The sequence below is a fragment of the Chlorocebus sabaeus genome, chromosome 7 (genome assembly GCF_047675955.1).
Source record: "Chlorocebus sabaeus isolate Y175 chromosome 7, mChlSab1.0.hap1, whole genome shotgun sequence".
NCBI lineage: Eukaryota > Metazoa > Chordata > Mammalia > Primates > Cercopithecidae > Chlorocebus > Chlorocebus sabaeus.
Window position 1 is genome coordinate 106,727,384 of NC_132910.1, and position 19,827 is coordinate 106,747,210.

At 34.7% G+C, this 19,827-nt stretch overlaps 1 protein-coding gene across 1 annotated transcript; it reads left to right on the top strand.

The window, feature by feature from the left end:
- The first annotated feature begins 734 nt into the window (after window positions 1–734).
- TDO2 (tryptophan 2,3-dioxygenase) lies at window positions 735–18,461 on the top strand. Its single transcript, XM_008000084.3, has 12 exons — window positions 735–832; window positions 1,057–1,162; window positions 2,123–2,213; window positions 5,108–5,178; window positions 6,258–6,385; window positions 7,364–7,550; window positions 8,835–8,942; window positions 11,646–11,757; window positions 13,222–13,279; window positions 14,491–14,570; window positions 15,248–15,338; window positions 17,919–18,461. Exons 1-12 carry the CDS (start codon window positions 798–800, stop codon window positions 18,070–18,072), a joined length of 1,221 nt encoding a protein of 406 aa, XP_007998275.1. The 5' UTR covers window positions 735–797; the 3' UTR covers window positions 18,073–18,461.
- The last annotated feature ends 1,366 nt before the right edge of the window (window positions 18,462–19,827 follow it).

The following is a 19,827-nucleotide window of genomic DNA, read 5'->3' on the forward strand; positions in this document are numbered from 1 at the left end:
AGCTGGGACTACAGGCACACGCCACCACGCCCTGCTAATTTTTTTGTATTTTTAGTAGAGATGGGGTTTCACTATGTTGGCCAGGCTGGTCTTGAACTATTGTTTTAAAATTCTATATAGGCAATGTGGATGACTCCTAGCTACGCTGTCATTGGTATGCCACAGATGAACAGTAAACTGATAATATTCGTTTAAATTCCAATACAGTGTGTTGAGAGCTTAACTGCTGCTGATTATTAGATGATATTTAGGTCAGAAGAACTCTGATGATTGAATGGAAGTGGGCTTTGAGCAGGTACCCAGACTTTATTATACAGTTAATTTCCCTACAGGTGTTAAATTTCAGTTTTTGGTCTAGAAGCTGTAAGGATATTTAAATTTGAGAGAATACATATTTGTTTTTTACAAGCTTATTGTCTTATGTATCCTAATACTATGCCAACTGTTTTCTTGGGATTGAATAAATGTAATTTTTTTAACTTGGCCTCTGTTGATTCAATGGATGTTTGTTACTTTGAATATAAAAGCAGAACTTGGCAAGTCCTACGACTCAATTTGGCAGATCACTCACTCTTAGCAAGTGAACTGTGCCCAACATAAATCCACTCTAAAGTTTACAGAGGTTCTGTTCTGTACCAGTGGAAATGAGAGTTAGCTAAGAGTACAAGAAGCGTGCTGATTGGATGGTGCAGGGTAAGCAGGATACATAAAAGGCAGCTGTAGAACATCTGGGAAGGTCAATGATAGCATCTGCCTAGAGTCAAACTTCCGTGCTTCTCAGACAGTGCCTTTTCACCATGAGTGGGTGCCCATTTTTAGGAAACAACTTTGGGTGAGTATTTGCCTTTATTCTAAGTGGGTTTAGGCTATTAGAAGTATCAAGTGTGAGCCTTTTGATTCCTGAATTTAAGGAGCATTGAAAACTGTCACCTTTATTCCTTTGTCTAACAATCTACTCTAAAGAAAATTTGCAATTACAATTTTAATCACCCATATCATTAGTTAACTGTGTTTTCTAATGCACTATTTTTCTCTCTTGATTTATTAAATTTGCAGATGTACTTTTAAAAAACTCCCTGTAGAAGGCAGTGAAGAAGACAAATCACAAACTGGTGTGAATAGAGCCAGCAAAGGAGGTCTTATCTATGGAAACTACCTGCATGTAAGTGGCAGGGTCCTTACAGGGTTTGGTGTCCATTGCTAGGCACTCAATTCTGCAAAGTGACTATTTATGATTTTGTTTCTCAGAATTTTTTTTTCTCAATCACCATTTGTTTTCTGGACCTAAGGATATTTTTATTCATAAACATTTTTACGTTTTCAACTTTTGTTAGAATAACTCAAGAGACTTATAGCAGAAAATTCATCTCTCCAGTGGAAGTAAAAGCAGAGAGTCCAGAATCTGGGCAGAGGTGGATACATGATAAGATACATTGTGGACAATTCGCAGGCATTGTGCAACTTGTATAAATAAGACATGGTTAATAAATGTCAGTCTAGATAACCGCAAATGCATTTTGAAAAAATTATCCTTTAAATCTCTTTTCATAAAGTAGGAATGTTAAAGGCACACGGAGAATTTTCTTGAAATCATTAACACGTAAAGAGGGATGTTAACGAATGAGGTATTGGGAGATTATTCTGGGCCAAGTTTCAGCCTGTTTGTCTTCTGTTTTTGTTTTTTTTTTAAGAGGCAAAATGATTAGAGTCCTTGATGTCTTCATCAATGAGTTTCTAAGGATGAACTGATAAATGACGTTAAAATATTCTTAGAATAGGCTCTTTAGGGGAATAAAAGAATGCCAAATGCATAGTCAGCTCAGCAAGTTTTCAAGCTTTCATCATATTCATTTCATGAAAAGGGATATGACGTCTCAAAGAGCTTAATAGGATTTATTATGATAAAATCTTACCAAATAGAAATTTTCTGAGAAGAATAAAAATCACAAATTCAATTCACTCTTTATAAGGAGATTCATCCATTGTTTAAAAGAAAAGAGATTGGTTTCTGAGAATTTTGGGTTTGGAGGAGCATTTTTCATTATCATATTCTACTTCTTACTAAAGTTGATAAAAACCAACTTCCGCAATTTCAGACTGGTTTTTTATTTTTCATTTCAAGTTGGAAAAAGTTTTGAATGCACAAGAACTGCAAAGTGAAATAAAAGGAAATAAAATCCATGATGAACATCTTTTTATCATAACTCATCAAGGTAAGTTGCACAAAAGTTTTGGACAATAACTATTCCACAGGCATTTCTCATTGATAACAAGGAAAGCTACAATTTTTTAAACTACAAAATGATGAAAGATCATGGACTCACCTCTGTTAGCAATGTTCGAGAATATTTTGCTGCCAGATAAATTCTCATAGGACTTATATAAGGATTTAAATAGTCTTCTTTATGTTAATCCACTGCTAATAGGCAAAGTAGGACTTGAGCTTTGTTCTGAACTCCAAGGGCACTTTCTGCCTCTCGGAATTTCACAAAGAATTCGCAAGTGAAGATGTTACTGTTTCTCACTTGGGAACACTAAGAAACTATTTTCAAGGTCATTGAAATTTATGCTGGATTGACATAATCTTATACAAATCTGGTTATGAACAAAAATGTAAATTTTGTCCAAAAATGTATGTTTATCTTTTCCAGATTTCTATAATAATTTCTGGGCAGTGGGTTTTTTTTTTGCCTATGTTTTCATGACTTCAGAAGTTTAGAAGGCTCCTGAGCTCCGAAATTATGTGCAAATTTTCATGAATATTATCTTAAAGAGGTCTGTGACCCCAAAATATTAGTAACATTTACTCTAAGCTTTTCAGTGCCACTATACTGACCTCTGAATGACTGGAGCCCAATCACTGTTGCCTGCCAGTGCCCCACATCTAGACATGTTTCCTTGCCTTACCAATTCTTTGTGTCCTTTCTGCAAATGGGTGCTTTCCAAAGTGATTGACTAAATTAACAAAGTCTTTCTAGTAAATAAATTAAAAGTTAAAAAATTGGCTTAATGTGTCTGTTCTCCTGTTTTTATGTTTATACTTTTATTGGTGGCTTATACCAAGGCAATATCAATAGGAGAATAATAATGGTATAGGAGCATAAATTAGGAATTAAAAATTGTTTAGAACCTCAATTCTATTGTTACAAATTGTGTGACTCTGGTCAGTTGCTTAGATCTCAGGACCTCCATTTTACCATATGTAAAATGGAGGGAATTGCTGAGGCTCTCACTTACCGAGTTCCTATGAAGATGAATGAGATCATGTGCATTAAGCACTTAGCTCGAGGTATAGCACATAATAAACATGCAACAAATGGTAGCTATCATTATTTTATAAAAACACTTTTCTTCTATTCTTTAGTTATAACATTTAGGCAGTGGTTACATAGGGTTAAAAAAGATACACATAAACTGATCAATAAATATTTGATTGTTCTTTGCTCAAATATAAAATTTAGTTCCTCCAAAGTATCCTCAAACATAACTTAGACTTATAATCGAATTCTCTTAATTAATATGGAAACATTGCCTTCATCCATACGATAGAACCAAATAGGAGGCACTGCAGATCTCTAAGATTACTGACTTCCTATGCTCATCTAATTATTACATTGTCTATTTAATTTATTCATAAAACAATCATCAAATACTTACTTTGTGCCTGACACTGTGCTAGATACTGAAGAAAAATGGATGAATATGAGTGAGTCCTTAGTTTCCAGTGGCATAGAATATTATGGGAAGGATAAGCCAGTGGGGAGAACCATTTATATTTGCTATGAATCATCTAGTAACACAAAGGAGTCGAAATGTCTATCCATGTCTATCAATCATACTGCTGTAAGTCTTAGGGTTTTGAATCATAGGTTTCCAATTGTAGGTGGGTAACTGATTATTTTACAAATGAGTCAACTGAAGTTAAAGAAAATAGTTTTGCCCCAATTGACACAGCCAGTAACTTCAGATAGATTGATTCCAACTATGCTTCTTCCAGAATGTCATTACTATATCACCTTTACCTTTTTTTTTTTTTTTTTTTTTTGAGACGGAATCTGCTCTGTTGCCCAGGCTGGAGTGCAGTGGGGCGATCTCGGCTCACTGCAAGCTCTGCCTCCCGGGTTCACGCCATTCTCCTGCCTCAGCCTCCCGAGTAGCTGGGACTACAGGCGCCTGCCACCACTCCCCGCTAATTTTTTCTATTTTTAGTGGAGACGCGGTTTCACCGTGTTAGCCAGGATGGTCTCGATCTCCTGACCTCGTGATCCGCTCGCCTCGGACTCCCAAAGTGCTGGGATTACAGCCATGAGTCACCGCGCCCGGCCTACTATATATCACTTTTCTTTAATGCCAGTGTTAATTGTTTGACAACACCTAGTAAAGGTGGAGAACAAACTTAATCCTTCAACAGAAAAGCTTTGGCAGAATTCAGGTTTAAACAAATAAACCTTGGACTCACGGAAATTCTGAAAGATGATCTACTGGATAACGTGGACTCAACTGCAACAAAGTTGCCCCTGGGAATTAGCTGTCACAGTAATATGAAGCTTTGTCATTTTCCTTTCACCGCAAACGTCTGGCTGCTTTCCCATATGTGCTAAGTCTATGAGTTGCTAGGATTTTCACAAATAAAACAAAAAGACAAAATGCTGCATTTTATGTAACTTAGCTTTGTATTTTCAAGTTCTTAAAATCCTACAGTCTTTCATTTAGGTTAGGAAATATTAATTTCTCAGTTTGTGGTTGAAGTTGATTATTACTTCTGCTTCCTCACATACTTCCAGCTTCCATAGAGGAAGCTAGAATTAGGTTAGGTGCTATATCCTCAAAAACCTAAAAACGCATTTGTTGAGAGGAATTAGTGTAATAATAGTGAATATGAAGCATTAGGTAACATGCCTAGCATATTAAACCATTTAATAAAAGGAGGCTATTACAACTTTAACATTAACATTTATTTCTGGTGTGCAATGGAACTATATTTACATTTATTGATTTTAAGGTAATATTTTAATTTCTCTTTCAATATGTTAAACATATCTTTCATATAATAATGGCCAAATAGGCTCCCATAACTTTCCAATTGACAATGACTTCCTTATTACAGCTTACGAACTCTGGTTTAAGCAAATCCTCTGGGAATTGGATTCTGTTCGAGAGATCTTTCAGAATGGCCATGTAAGTTCTTATGTCACAATATTGGTTTCATATATATTTTTGGAAGATATGGAAAGTATTATTAATGAGAGAAAAACATTAACACCAAATGATGGTCTTAATGTTTAATGATAAAACAAACAGACATTTTCTGAATGAATGAGGAGTTCAGTCATATTTTCCCATTGACTTTAAGGTTCCTTTCAAATTTCAGTTTCAAGTCTCTTGTTTAGAACTCATTTCTACACACAAAGATGTTATAAATGATGGTGGATTACCAAACTAATGGGGATCCTTTAATTAACAGGTATCAGAGTTGTATTTCTACTGAATATTAGCTGCGGGAAGATGGGAGCAATAATAAGGAAAGTGATAAAGGAAGAGAAGGAAGCAGTAGAGAAAGAGTGGTGGGAGGAAGAAAAAGAGGAAGAAAAGGGGGAAAGAGAAATGAGGGAATGGGGAAGAAAAGGACAGGAGGACAAAGAGTGAGAGGAGAGGAGGGAAAGCTTCTGATGATGGCAGGAGTTTGAGCTGCACTTCTCCATCTTCCACCCTGCTTTCTCTTGCCATGGCTCTGAGGATCCTTCCTTGGGTCCTCTACCTCTGAGCCCCTGCTCCAGGAAGGGCTAGGAGAAAGAGCACACACATACAGATGGGACTCTTCCTGCCTGTGTGGATCCACTTCCCATTTGTGTCAGTGGCAACTTTGGCCCTCAGTAAAGAGTAGATTGATCCACATGTTGTTTAATCCACACCCCGAAGTTCCTGTGTTATCTTGACCTCTCTCCTTTGAAACAAAACTAAAAGAGAAGCTTGTTTTGAAATCAATGGGGGATTGTATTCTAGAATTTACTTCTACCTTGCTTCTATATAGTTTTCTATTGTCAAAGAAAGAAAAAACTTCTTATTTTGCAGAAATTCCTTGCACACAATTCAGAACTGTTATTCTTTCAACATATACTCTTGGCAAATTTTAGTTTCAAAGTTTCCCTTTAAAACAAAATTAGAGATAAAATTAATGGGAATGCAGTGCCATTGTCTATTTTGTATTTTCTAGAGGTCAGCATTGCTAACTCAGTGTTTCATTTCTTAACCATCAGGTCAGAGATGAAAGGAACATGCTTAAGGTTGTTTCTCGGATGCACCGAGTGTCAGTGATCCTGAAACTGCTGGTGCAGCAGTTTTCCATTCTCGAGACGATGACAGCATTGGACTTCAATGACTTCAGGTGCACACCTTTGACATTTTAAAAAATGTGATGGAGTTTACTTTCTCATTTTGGTGGGTAAAAGGAGCATGTGTGTGTTGTGTGCCATGAGGAGCCTGTCTTCTTAACACTTTGTCACTATATGGACTTAGGGGTCTTCAATCACAAAGCATCCGAGAAGTTATTAAAAATATTTTATTATTAAGTTTTACATGTAAGCATATGATCAATTAATTTAAATTATCACTGTGTGTCCTGTTTTTCTCCAAAAATAATTTTAGACAACTTAGCACATTGACTAAAATAGCTAATAAAATACATGTAATTAAATTTAAAAAATATAAAAACTCAAAACAGGAGCGATATATACAGAAGCATGTCAATCAAAGTAGAAGTTATGGATTAAACCATAAATTTTACCTGTACATGTCAAGGCAATACCATATAGATAACTTTTCTTCTTACCAAAATATAAGAAGAAAAAAGTTTAAAACTCTTCCATTGGGTGCAGGATGTAACAAGCAATGTACTGAACATGTCTGACAAAGGAAAAGTAGAATTTGTGGTGAATTTAAAACGTTAAGACTTAGCAGGAGTGAAATGAAAGACATTCACAAGGATGTAATATGGGGAGTGGGAGTAATAACATTTTTGATGTCCAACAATGTTTAAGTAGCTCGTTTTTCTGATTTCAGTGAGTCAAATCGCAGGTCTAACTCTAGACAGTTGTGTGTATCTGCTCTTGATATCCAAGAGAGCAAAACTGACAACCTCTTACAATAGAAGAAACCATTATGGTGATTGATAATGTGAACCCTTCCTTTCCTCTCCTCCCCTCCCCTCCCCCATCCTCTCCCCTCCCCTCTCCTCTCCTCTCCTCCCCTCCCCTCTCCTCTCCTCTCCTCCCCTCCCCTCTCCTCTCCCCTCCCCTCTTCTCTGCTATTCTCCTATCATCTCTTTCACTTCCCTTGCCTTTCCTTCCCCCATTTAATCTCAAAGAGAGTACTTATCTCCAGCATCAGGCTTCCAGAGTTTACAATTCCGACTATTAGAAAACAAGATAGGTGTTCTTCAGAACATGAGAGTCCCTTATAACAGAAGACATTATCGTGATAACTTCAAAGGAGAAGATAATGAACTGCTACTTAAGTCTGAGCAGGAAAAGACACTTCTGGAATTAGTGGAGGTATGGATTCATACAATTTCTAAAGTTTAACTCAATACATCTTCTTAATTTAGCTTTTGCTAAACAGAATTTTTAAAACTCATCAAAATTGAGTTTCATTCAGTGGAAATAAGGATAGAAAGAATTCATAAAAATACATGAATTTGTAAATTCATGTTACTAAAATATTGAAAATGTCAAGACCCTGCTGAGAACTTCAGAAATATTTATGTAATCAATTGTATGTTAATAGTTAATAACCTTGTCATTTCAATAAAACAATTCCTTAAATATCCCTACTAAGTAACACTTAATTAGCTGATTTTTAGACTGAGTGTGATTATTTAGTGAGCTTTATTGTTTTAAAATATTCTGTAATTGAAAATTTCCGGTTATTTAGTATTTTTCTTAGCTGAACTAAATTACTAAGAATATACACCTCAGAAAAGATACCCTTCGTATCCAAATTCCCTAAAGGTCTACAAGTAGCCTTTAGGAATTGTTAATTTTTTCTTCAAAAATAGATTACTAAACAAAGATTGCATTGTCTTGGTTTCCATTGCAAAGCCTTTTCTTCTGCAAATCAACTTTTCTTGTGTTGAATTATACTCTGCTCATTAATCCTCTGGGTAATGTAAATGTGGATTTAGGTTAATGCGTTATATATAATGTCAAATAATGGCATATAAGAATAGGGAGAAAAAGAATTCCAAAGCTAATTTCAGAATTATAATAAGTATGGGTTAAATGAGAACTCACAGAGGTACATGAATTTAGTTTTATTTCTAGATTTAAAAATATTTTAAAATCTCAAAGTAATTGCATGGATGGTTAATTTCAAAGTTGCTAAGTATACAGTTCCCATGAATTTAGAGGAGATTGTATCTTATACACATCATTTCTTCAGCTCTGAAGACATAAAGTAACTTGAGAATAAACCAGAAGATATCAGTAAAATAATTATTAAGAATATACTCTTTAAATATGTTTAGATAGAACATATGTTTAGATATGTGTATAGATTTCTGAAAGAAAATTGGAATTTCTGTAATCACATATTTCTTAAGAAATAAAGAGTAAACATTATTAATGGTTGCCATATAATTAAGGAAATTGAATGTATTAATTATTTCATAAGTGAAGAAATTGAAGAGAAATAAAAAACATTTACAAATAAAACTTGTAGCATACGTTTCTGGAAACCATGAAGATTTCTTGTTTCAAGTTTGTACATGTCAGTTACAATGCATTTTACGTAATTTAAATTTTACCATGTACTCACTTAAAAAATAATGTTTATTCAAGGCATGGCTGGAAAGAACCCCAGGTTTAGAACCACATGGATTTAACTTCTGGGGAAAGCTCGAAAAAAATATCACCAGAGGCCTGGAAGAGGAATTCATAAGTATTCAGGTATTTAGATGACATGAGTTAATATAAATCTAATACAGAAATATTCAAAATTTAATTATTTTTACTTTTCTCTTAACCTTTCATTTTTCTCATTTTTTTTTTCTTTTATGAGTGTATTTTCTTGGACTATATTACATGATTTATTTCATTTTCTTTATGTGCGATAAATATTATACTAAAATAAGACCTTCATTGCAAGGGAGAATTTTATCTATGATAAGTAGCTGAGATTAATATTATTTTTTCATTTCTATTGAAAATTCTATATTAGGACCAATTCTAGACAGAACTAGGCCCACAGTGAACCAACGAACCAAGTCTATTTAGCCCTGTAGCTTTGCTTTTGCTCTTGTATATTTACTGGGTGCTTTCTGGCAGCTCTCAGACAATGTCAGTTTTCTCCTACTTAAAAGATACTGTTGATTTTTCATTGCCCTGATCTTTCAGGTCTCTCATCCTCTTTGCATGACTAAATTTCCTGGAAGAGTTGTTTAAATTCTACATCTTGAGAGGTTGCATCAGGTAGTGCTGAAAGCATATACTTTGAAGTCACGCTACTTGGGTTCCAGTCCCGCTTCCACTTCTTAAACAACTATGTGACAGAGAACAAGTGACTGCACCTCTCTTTGCCTCTCTTTCAGCACTGGCAAAATAGAAAAATAAGAATATCTAACTCATAAGATTATTATGACAGGAAATTAAATAAATACTTGTAAAGCATTGAGAACAGAAGTCAGAATAATTATTTATCTCTCATCTAATCCTCAGCTTACTTCAAGCTGTCTTCCTGTACCGTCATTCTCATGTGGTCTTCATGTACATTTTTAGTCTTAACTTAGTTGACCTTGCAGAAACATTCAATACTAATGACTACGACTTATTCTTTCTTGAACATTCTTTTCTCTTGGATTTAGTACATACCATTATGTTTGCTTCTAATTCTCTGGCCCTTATTTCTCTATCTCTTTTACTTGCTCTTATTTCTCTCTTAGACCAATAAATGATAGAGTTTTGTAGTCCATTGGCTTAGATCCTTTCTGTTCTATCTCTATACTCTTTCATTAGATGGTGTCTTTTATACCCACTGCTTCAATATCTACTTAGCCAACATAATTCTCAAACATTTATCTCTGTTTATATATCCCCTTAGATTTCAGAACATGTATATAATACCTTACTTGATCTTTCCTCCTGGTCCTCTCAAAAACACATCAATAAAACCAAGCTTGAACATTACTCCTTCCATCCACTCTTGTACCAACATTGTCTTCTCTGCATTAAAGAACTTTTTCTCCTATAATTCATCTGGGCTGTCGTCAGACTTCTATCAGTGATCCTTGGCTCCGCCCTCTTGTTTCACCACTTCTTCAAGCTATCATCAAGTCCTACCGATGTTACCTATTTAGTTCTCAAATATCATCCTTTAATCTACCACTACCACTCAAGTGTAACCTGCCATCGTTTTTCACCCGGACTATAATAATCTCTGAACTGTTCTCCTTCACCTTCCCAGTATGCTTCTATTCTACTTTAGTCTCCACATTGCAGTCTGAATAATCTTTTCAGAAGGCAAATCTGATCACATCTCCCTCTTGTGTAAAGCGTTTTGATGTTGACTCATTGTTTTTAGAATTAAGATAAAAACTTTAACCTGGTCTATAAGGCCTTTATGATCTCACATTCGTGTGGTCGAGCCATACTGAGTTTCTTTATTAGCTAAGTTTAGTTCTTTGCATTTATCACCAAGGAGTCCTTTTATGTGTTCTTCTCTGGATTTGGAATGTTCTTCCCCAACTAACTCCTTCCGATTCTTAAGATCTTGGTTCAAGGAAAACTTCTTTAGGAAGGTCTTTCCTAAACTCATTATTACTTTAAGTTATGATGCCAATACTGCTTCTGTATAGCCTGGTCTATGGTTATAATTTAATGACTGGGTGATTATTTGTTCAATGTCTTATTCCTACCAGATAATTCCTGTACAATATCACAACTCTCAAGTTTTGCTCACAATTTTGTCTCTATCATCTTAGCATGACATGTATTGAATAAATAATTAATTGGAAATAATATGCGTATAGGTTAGTACTACATAGGGTGGTTGTTCTGATGAATTGGAAATAATTGGGTTAAATAATTTGCCCTAGCTCAATTAATTGGCTTATAAACAGAATATGTGTTGTAGGCAGAAAAAATAAGAATTTTCTTAAGCCAATCAATAGATAGAGAGAAAATGAAGAAAACATGAGTGAGAAATATCTAAGAAATTGTATTTACAGAAGTCAATACTGAATATAGAATTTCAATAGAGTTAATAGTTTTTCTGACTAGGAATTCTTAACTTTTTCTAAGTGAAGTTACCTTACTTCCTGTGTTAAATAATTCTTGTTTAGAATTAGGTCATTATTAACTGCTGGTAGTTATCTCTGCTTTTGTCCATCTGGGTTCATTGTTCATTACATTTATGAAGATAATATTTAATATTGAGAAATCATTTAAACTTAAATGAAAGGATAGAGCCACTGAGTGTGTGGAAGATTCCTTTTCATAAGACATAATTTCCAAATAGTAATATTAGATGACACAGTAAATATTAAAAGTACATCATTTCTGCAACCACAAGTCTCTTCCTTGTAAGCATAGTTTTCTAAAATATCAATCTATTTATTCTCTCTCAGGGTTATTAATGCCATATTTTTCCTAAAGGCTAAGGAAGAGTCTGAAGAAAAAGAGGAACAGGTGGCTGAATTTCAGAAGCAAAAAGAGGTGCTACTGTCCTTATTTGATGAGAAACGTCATGAACATCTCCTTAGTAAAGGTAGGTATTTTTATTTTATGAATCTTTTCCCTGAAACGTGTGAATATGAGATCAAAACATCATTTTATAAGCCTATCAAGCCTTACTTGGGAGAAATAGAATGAAAATTGATATTCTACTGATAGAAACAAAAATGGAGTAAATGTTTTCAGTGATATATCTATTTTAACAAGTTTCTATGCCCAGATTATTTCAAAAACATTAGAAAAAAAATTTGTGTAGTCTATGCCAGATACAAGGGATATCAAGATCAACTGCATATAGTTTCTCAAATAGTTCACAGCCTAATAGGAACAGAAATGAAGACAAATCGTTGTAATAGTAAACACTATGGTAGAGGTAAGAAAAGGAAGGAATAGCTACTGTGAGAGCAAGTATTGATGTTACCCCATTGTTTTAGGATTAAGACAAAATCTTTAACATGGTCTATAAGGCCTTTTATGATATCATATTCGTGTTGTCTAGCCATATTAATTTTCTTTTATTAGCTAAGTTTAGTTATTTGGATTTATCACCAAGGAGTCTTTTTATGTGTTCTCTGGGCTTGGAATGTTCTTACATTCCAATTACATGGTATGTTCCTGCCCTCTTTCTCTCTTCCTCCCTCCTTTGTGTGTGGGTGAGCTCTTTCATACAATCTGCTTGACTGACCAGGAGACGAGGAAACGCATACATTTAGACTTTTGGCACAATTGGTACTGAGCTATTAGCTCCTGAAACTTATTGAGCCATAAAATCAATACTTTCATTTCTAAACTTTCATTTCTAAACATTTTGACTTAGAACTTTTATTGTAAAGCATCTTAAACCTTTATGGAAATAGGCAGAATAAAAGTAAAAATTAATTTTTATAACACAAGTACAAAACAAAGCAATATATGAAATTGGTATTAAGTTTAATAAGCTTAAAGGTTGTTAGCTTCTGTTTTCTTAGAACAACAACAACAACAAAAAAAACCTCAGTAAAGAATAACAAAATCTTGTTTTCCTGAAGCAAGGAGAAAGTCTTTCATTAGAGCACACATATACGATTTTACATAATTGTGCTCATTAAAAACAAGTTAGCTAATTTCAAGTGAATTAGTGAAAACTACTTTGAAATGATGCTTATAATGCATCTCTACTTTTTTGAAATGAAAGACATATTATTTTACTTGGAAAGTGAATTTTGTTATGAAAGTCAAGTATTTTCTAGAAAAATCAGGTTTTCTTAACATGCTATTTGAAGGTTTTGAAAATTTAAAATATGTACATTTTTAGTTTGTTTTAAAAAATCCAATGTTAAAATTGTATTTTAAGTGATATGTTTATAAATTCAACCTAAGGGATAAAAAATGTAAACGGAAACTTATATTGATTTCTAAACACATGTAATCCATTAAATTTTTTAAGATGATGATGCCAAATTAATATAAAATTACCTTAAATTCCCTAATAAATTTAAATTTGCAACGTATTTTGCAGGTGAAAGACGGCTGTCATACAGAGCACTTCAGGGAGCATTGATGATATATTTTTACAGGTAAAACAAATCAGAAGACAGACTGACGTTAAAATTGAGGGGTGGATGTGCACCCCTCATATGCAGTATAAAGCCTAAAAATTATAATCATAGTTCAGTGCAGTAATTTAGTTTTTGGAGAAAACTTAGAAAATAATTAGTAATGAAGTTTTATGGTCCCCCCTTTTTTTCTTTTAAATAGTAAAAGCATAACTTTTTCCCTGAACAGCGTTAAATGGGGTTAAACACTGCACAAATTAATCAAATATCCTTTTTAACTGAATTTTACAAAGCACTGTGTAACACTACGTGTCCTAAATGGCCAAAGTTTACTCTCTCAGATACTCACTCATGAAATGTGTTCTATCATTAAACAATGTTGTAAGATTATTACTGTTTAAGAAAATAAAAAATGCATGAAGTGAAAATAACTTGCAAACTATACCACTTATTCAGCAATTTCAAGTAAAATTATCTTCATGGTCTAAAATGTTTGAAGTATTCCTTAAATGTTGACTCATTCCTACTCTATTGTATAAAGGTCCCATCCTCATGGTTCGTGAATTAAATATTTCAGAACAATAAATATCACATTAGTAAAAAATATCTATATTGACAGGCTGTCATGCTTCTGTGTATTTAATTTTTAAAATCTTTTCAAGTCTTTCTTCAAAATGGCAACATAAACCAAATCTTCTGACTCTTTTCCTAAACTCAAGTAAATGCATGCCAGTCAGGCATATGCGTCCTAAGTAGAAAATATACTGAGAAAGTTGAAGAAATAGATGTAAAAACAAAACAAAACAAAAACAACAACAACAACAACAAAAAAACAACAACAAAAAAACCAAATAGATGAAAAGAATTAAAAAGTGGTTTTTCCTTTTGCGTTTTAATATCTTTGCCTAAAAGTGTTTGACTATTTTTGGCTGGGAAATCTGTGATAGTGCATCTGTCTCCTTTTAATAAGAACCAATGTTAGATGTGACTCTGGGTGATTACTTCATGTATATTACAGGAATTTTCTAGACTTCAAACACTGCAAGTTGAGTAGTAGTATTTCATCTTTGAGACGAAGAAACTGAGACTGAGAGAATAAGCCAAAGCTGCCACAGCTCCTCACAGGCAAAGCTGACATTTGTTTCCAGGGCCAACTGATTGTCAAACTCATGCTCCTTCTAACGCACTCGATTTACTTGAATATATTCTTCTTTTTCTTCTTTTTCCTTTAGGGAAGAGCCTAGGTTCCAGGTGCCTTTTCAGTTGCTGACTTCTCTTATGGACATAGATTCACTGATGACCAAATGGAGATGTAAGTCCTTCCCGCTCACCCCATGCTGCTTCCCCACATGCTGTTCCTTTGCCCTTTATCTTGGTCTTCTGTATGCCCTTGTGCCCACTTTTTCTCTTCCCCCCTCCTTTGTGTGTGGGTGCGTTCTTTCATACATACCAGCTTGGCCATCACACTCTCCCAGGGCCAACTGATCCATATGCATGCTAGGCACAGTACCTAAGGCCCACAATACTTTTGGGAGCTCATGAACGTATTTTATTTTAAAATCTGAAGGAAAAAATAAACTTTATGTCAAAAAAAGTTTTATTATGTAAGAGTAATATATTTGCCATTATGCCAATGCAGTTTTAAATTTTTAATTTAAATGGTTTTTAATTGTTTTAAATGAAGGAATTTGCCATGAAGGCAAAGGTGGCATGGGCTCATGAGTCATGTTATGGCCCTGGTCTCTTCTATTGTGTCTATAGGCTAAATGCAATGAAGGAGGGAGTGAAATGCATGTAGCCTGAAGCAAGTGGAGTGCTAGGCAACCTCACAGTCTCATCTGGCTCTCATGTATGAGCCTTCCATATGGCCAAGTGTTCGTTGTCAGCATTTTCTCAGAAGCAATAATCATTACCAAGCCCTTATTGTTAGAACATTGTGGAACTAATGGTGGAAAAATATCCATGCAGTAAATTTGTGTGTTTGCCTAGATAACCATGTGTGCATGGTGCACAGAATGCTGGGCAGCAAAGCTGGCACCGGTGGTTCCTCAGGCTATCACTACCTGCGCTCAACCGTGAGGTAGGTGGGGAAATTCTCCTTTCTTCCTGGTGGCAGTCACCAACAATTTGTTTCTCCATCTATACACTGATTAACTTTAAAAAGTCATTTTATTTGCTCCTGTCTGAACTACTAACAACACATTTGTAGTTAGAATATTTCAGTTCGGTCTTTTGGAAGTAATTTTATAAAATCTTTAATTATGAACCTTCACTGCTTTGATCCTGTATGAGAAGGGGTATGGTATCAATGCCTGCATGATATGTGAGGAAACAAAGGGTTTAACAGTGCTTACATCCAGGCAGAAAAGTCTTCAACTCATTGTGGCTCAAGTTTTGACTAGACTAAAACATTTATCATTAATTCTACAAATGTCTTCCTGGCTAGATACACGACAGTTAAAGTAGCATCTTGTTTTCTGATGTGACTCTATATTATAAAACTATCATCTACTCCAGAGAGTGCCCTTTTTAAAGTGTTTACAAGGAAAGAGATCAACATTTATTAAGGATTTAAAATATGCTAGAGAGGTTTGTAAGGGACGTACATTCTTATTTTGATATTCACAATATCATAGATAAATGGACAAATGGATACATCTGGAAACTGAAAAACTTCTATGGTCCCTTGAAAAAGAAGAATCAATTCAGAATAAATTAGACATTTACATTTAGCCCCCCTGCCCCAAATCTTTACAGTACATTGATTTCATCCCTGCTGTTATTATCAGATTGGTTGGTTTCTAAAATAAGCAGGTTTAAATTTTCATCATTTTTAGACATTTTCACTTTCCCTGGAAATAAATTCTGTAAGCACAAAACAATCAATAACTGCCTATACCAAATGAGCACACATATCAGTGGGTGGTAGGAATAATTAACACAAACAGCATCTCTAGTGTGTTGTTACCTCAGTTTTAAAAAGACCTGACCTTTTGCTGTACAGAAGCTCTTTAGTTTAATTAGATCCCATTTGTCAATTTTGGCTTTTGTTGCCGTTGCGTTTGGTGTTTTAGACATGAAGTCCTTGCCCATGCCTATGTCCTGAATGGTATTACCTAGGTTTCATTCTAGGGTTTTTATGGTTTTAGGTCTAATATTTACATCTCTAATCCATCTTGAATTAATTTTTGTATAAGGAGAAAGGAAAGCATCCAGTTTCAGCTTTCTACTTATTTTCCCAGCACATTTATTAAATAGGGAATCCTTTCTACTTATTTTCCCAGCACCATTTATTAAATAGGGAATCCTTTCCCCATTTCTTGTTTTTGTCAGGTTTGTCAAAGATCAGATGGCTGTAGATGTGTGGTATTATTTCTGAGGGCTCTGTTCTCTTCCGTTGGTCTGTATCTCTGTTTTGGTACCAGTACCATGCTGTTTCAGTTACTGTCAGCCATCCCATTACTGGGGATATACCCAAAGGATTATAAGTCATGCTGCTATAAAGATACACACACACGTATGTTTATTGCGGCACTGTTCACAATAGCAAAGACTTGGAATCAACCCAAATGTCCATCAGTGACAGACTGGATTAAGAAAATGTGGTACATATACACCATGGAATACTATGCCACCATAAAAAAGGATGAGTTCATGTCCTTTGTAGGGATATGGATGCAGCTGGAAACCATCATTCTCAGCAAACTATTGTAAGAACAGAAAACCAAATACCGCATGTTCTCACTCATAGGTGGGAACTGAACAATGAGATCACTTGGACACAGGAAGGGGAACATCACACACCGGGTCCTATTGTGGGGAGGGGGGAGGGGAGAGGAATAGCATTAGGAGATATACCTAATGTAAATGACGAGTTAATGGGTGCAGCACACCAACATGGCACATGTATATATATGTAACAAACCTGCACGTTGTGCACATGTACCCTAGAACTTAAAGTATTATAAAAAAAAAAAAAAAAGCCCTGACCAAAAGGAAGGACTGAAGTTTTCATTTTACAGAGTTAGAAACTGGGGCATTGAAGTTTAAACAACTTGTCAAAGGTCCTTGAATTGTAGGTGACAGATCCAGAATTTGAACCCAGATTTATTTGACTTCAAAGGCAAATATTCTTCCTCCATAAAACTGTAACAGTTAAAATTGTTGACTAACAACACAAATGCAATTTTAGTGTTAAAACTACTTCGTAGACATTTATTATGAGTCCATTAAACCCTTAGGGCAGTTATTTGGCAGCTTTTCAGTTGGAAATATTTCCAAATGAGCATCTAAGACTCTGTATGCGTTACATGTATTACCTTGCATACCATCCTTCAGAAGTAGGAAGTGAGAACACATCCTTATCTTTATGAAGGTGCCAGCAATAAGACTCTCAGTTTTAATATGAAACACCCTGTTCTAAAACACATAATACTGTTTTGTGGGCATAAACTTTGAAAATGGAATAAAAAGTAGGCAATCAATACTAATACTACATAATACCTAATTTAATATATGATATATACAACATGTGCTGTATATTATAATATTGAATACTAATTAATTATGGAAAATATCAGAGAAATAAATTTTCTAATTGAAAATTTTAAATATTTCATGTCAACCAATGTAACACATCTTCATGTATGTGTTTTTCCAGTGATAGGTATAAGGTATTTGTAGATTTATTTAATCTTTCAACATACCTGATTCCCCGACACTGGATACCGAAGATGAACCCAACCATTCACAAATTTCTATATACAGCTGAATACTGTGATAGCTCCTACTTCAGCAGTGATGAATCAGATTAAAATCATCTGCAAAATATATGAAGAATACTGGTTTCACAGTCTATTTTTTATTTTCTATGAATTTTCATAGTTTTAATATATGTATACTTATATTGTTCAGCACCACGATGCTCTGATTTAATTCTAGAAATAATTTTATTACCGCTCGTTTGTGGCAAGACTAAGCAATAACATGAGAAAGAATTAATTTAAATAGTAACATTGTACATAGGGTGTTTTCCTATTAAAAATTCAATTTCCCCTGAGAATTAATGTAACCACTTAATGTAATCATTATCTCATTGTTTCATCTTTATAAACTTGTAAACTTCAGCTATTTCAAGTATTTTATGCAGTACAATATGTTATTCTGTACAAAGACTTTCAAATAAAATTTTAATAATAATAAAGTATTAATCTTTCTCCTTGTATTGTTTTTGAAATATTGATTGTATTTGTTAGGAATCTTAATGACAAAAGACAGAAACCTATCTGCAGTTTGTCTAGAGGGGATATACTAGAGGATTACCAGCTTGCAGAATTCAAATGAACACTGCCCAAAAAGCCTTGAAAGAAGAGCCTGGAAACTCTGATGCCACAAGGACTGGGTCCAGTTCCTGGAGTGCTATATTCCCGGAACACTCTGAGATCTTTTTTGTCTCATCTCTTCTCTGTAGGTGTTGGCTTTATTCTTTCCTGTAGTAGAACAGCTTCTGTCTCAGGCTGGGTCCCAGTTTCCAGCACCACTGGACTCACATAGGGCAAACCTTCTCTTTCCCCCAGCTCCCATGCTTGTGATCTGGGAGGTGCAGTGAACTCTAATGCATGCAGAACTGAGGCAGGAGCAAGAAGTCCCCTCAAAGAAGATGTGCTTTCCAGAAGAAAGGACACAGTCTGAGCAGTGACCCAGTTCATTTCTAATAAGACATTAATTAGGCTAAGAGTTTCGATCAGACATGAGTTTTAGTCTTCTTTTTCTAGCTTGGCCAGGTTATTGGGAAAACTTAAATTTTTGTTATGGGAGGAAATACATAATATTATTTTAAAAATCTAAAATATATGTCAACCTTGACCTAGAGCCATTATCACTAGCAAGCAGTAAGTTCTTGATGGAATTTAACTATTCTTTGGTTTCAATTGCGTTTTTTTCTTATAAGGATCATATCATCTAGTTTGTCTCAGAATTGTATATAATTGCTTTTGCCTCCATGACTGTTGTGTGCTCATGTATGTGTGTATACACAGTATCTGATGGCGGCTAGGCTGATATAATACAGAGTCAAATGGCATGGTGGCTAAAAGGCACTAGCTTTGAAATCAACAAGCTCGAGGGCAAATTCTGGCTCTGCCATTTATTAACTATCTGGTACAATCACCAGTTGAAGCCCAGTTTCCTATCCATCTGGGGGTAAAAGTACTTATTTTATAAGCTTTGCTATTTCTTAGGAAAAAAATATGTTAATAGATGTTCTGTCACCAAAGTGCCTTAGAATATTGGTGCAAATGTTATTTGTCAACATTTATCATTATTTTAATAGACTGTATTAGTCGGGATTCTCCAAAGGGACAAAACTAATAGGATAGATGTATATATGAAGGGGAGTTTATTAAGGAGTATTGACTTACACAATTACAAGATGAAGTCCCACAATAGGTCTGCAAACAGGAAGCCAGTCCAAGTCCCAATACCTCAAAAGTAGGGAAGCCAATAATGTAGCCTTCAGTCTGCGACTGAAGGCCCCAGAGCCCCTGGCAAATCACTGGTGTAAGTCCAAG

Coding starts and splice junctions, on each gene's coding strand:
- TDO2 (XM_008000084.3), top strand. CDS start 798: ATGAGTGGGTGCCCATTTTTAGGAAACAACTTTGG. Junction 11,758..13,221: donor TGAACATCTCCTTAGTAAAG/GTAGGTATTTTT, acceptor CGTATTTTGCAG/GTGAAAGACGGCTGTCATAC. Junction 13,280..14,490: donor TTGATGATATATTTTTACAG/GTAAAACAAATC, acceptor TTTTTCCTTTAG/GGAAGAGCCTAGGTTCCAGG.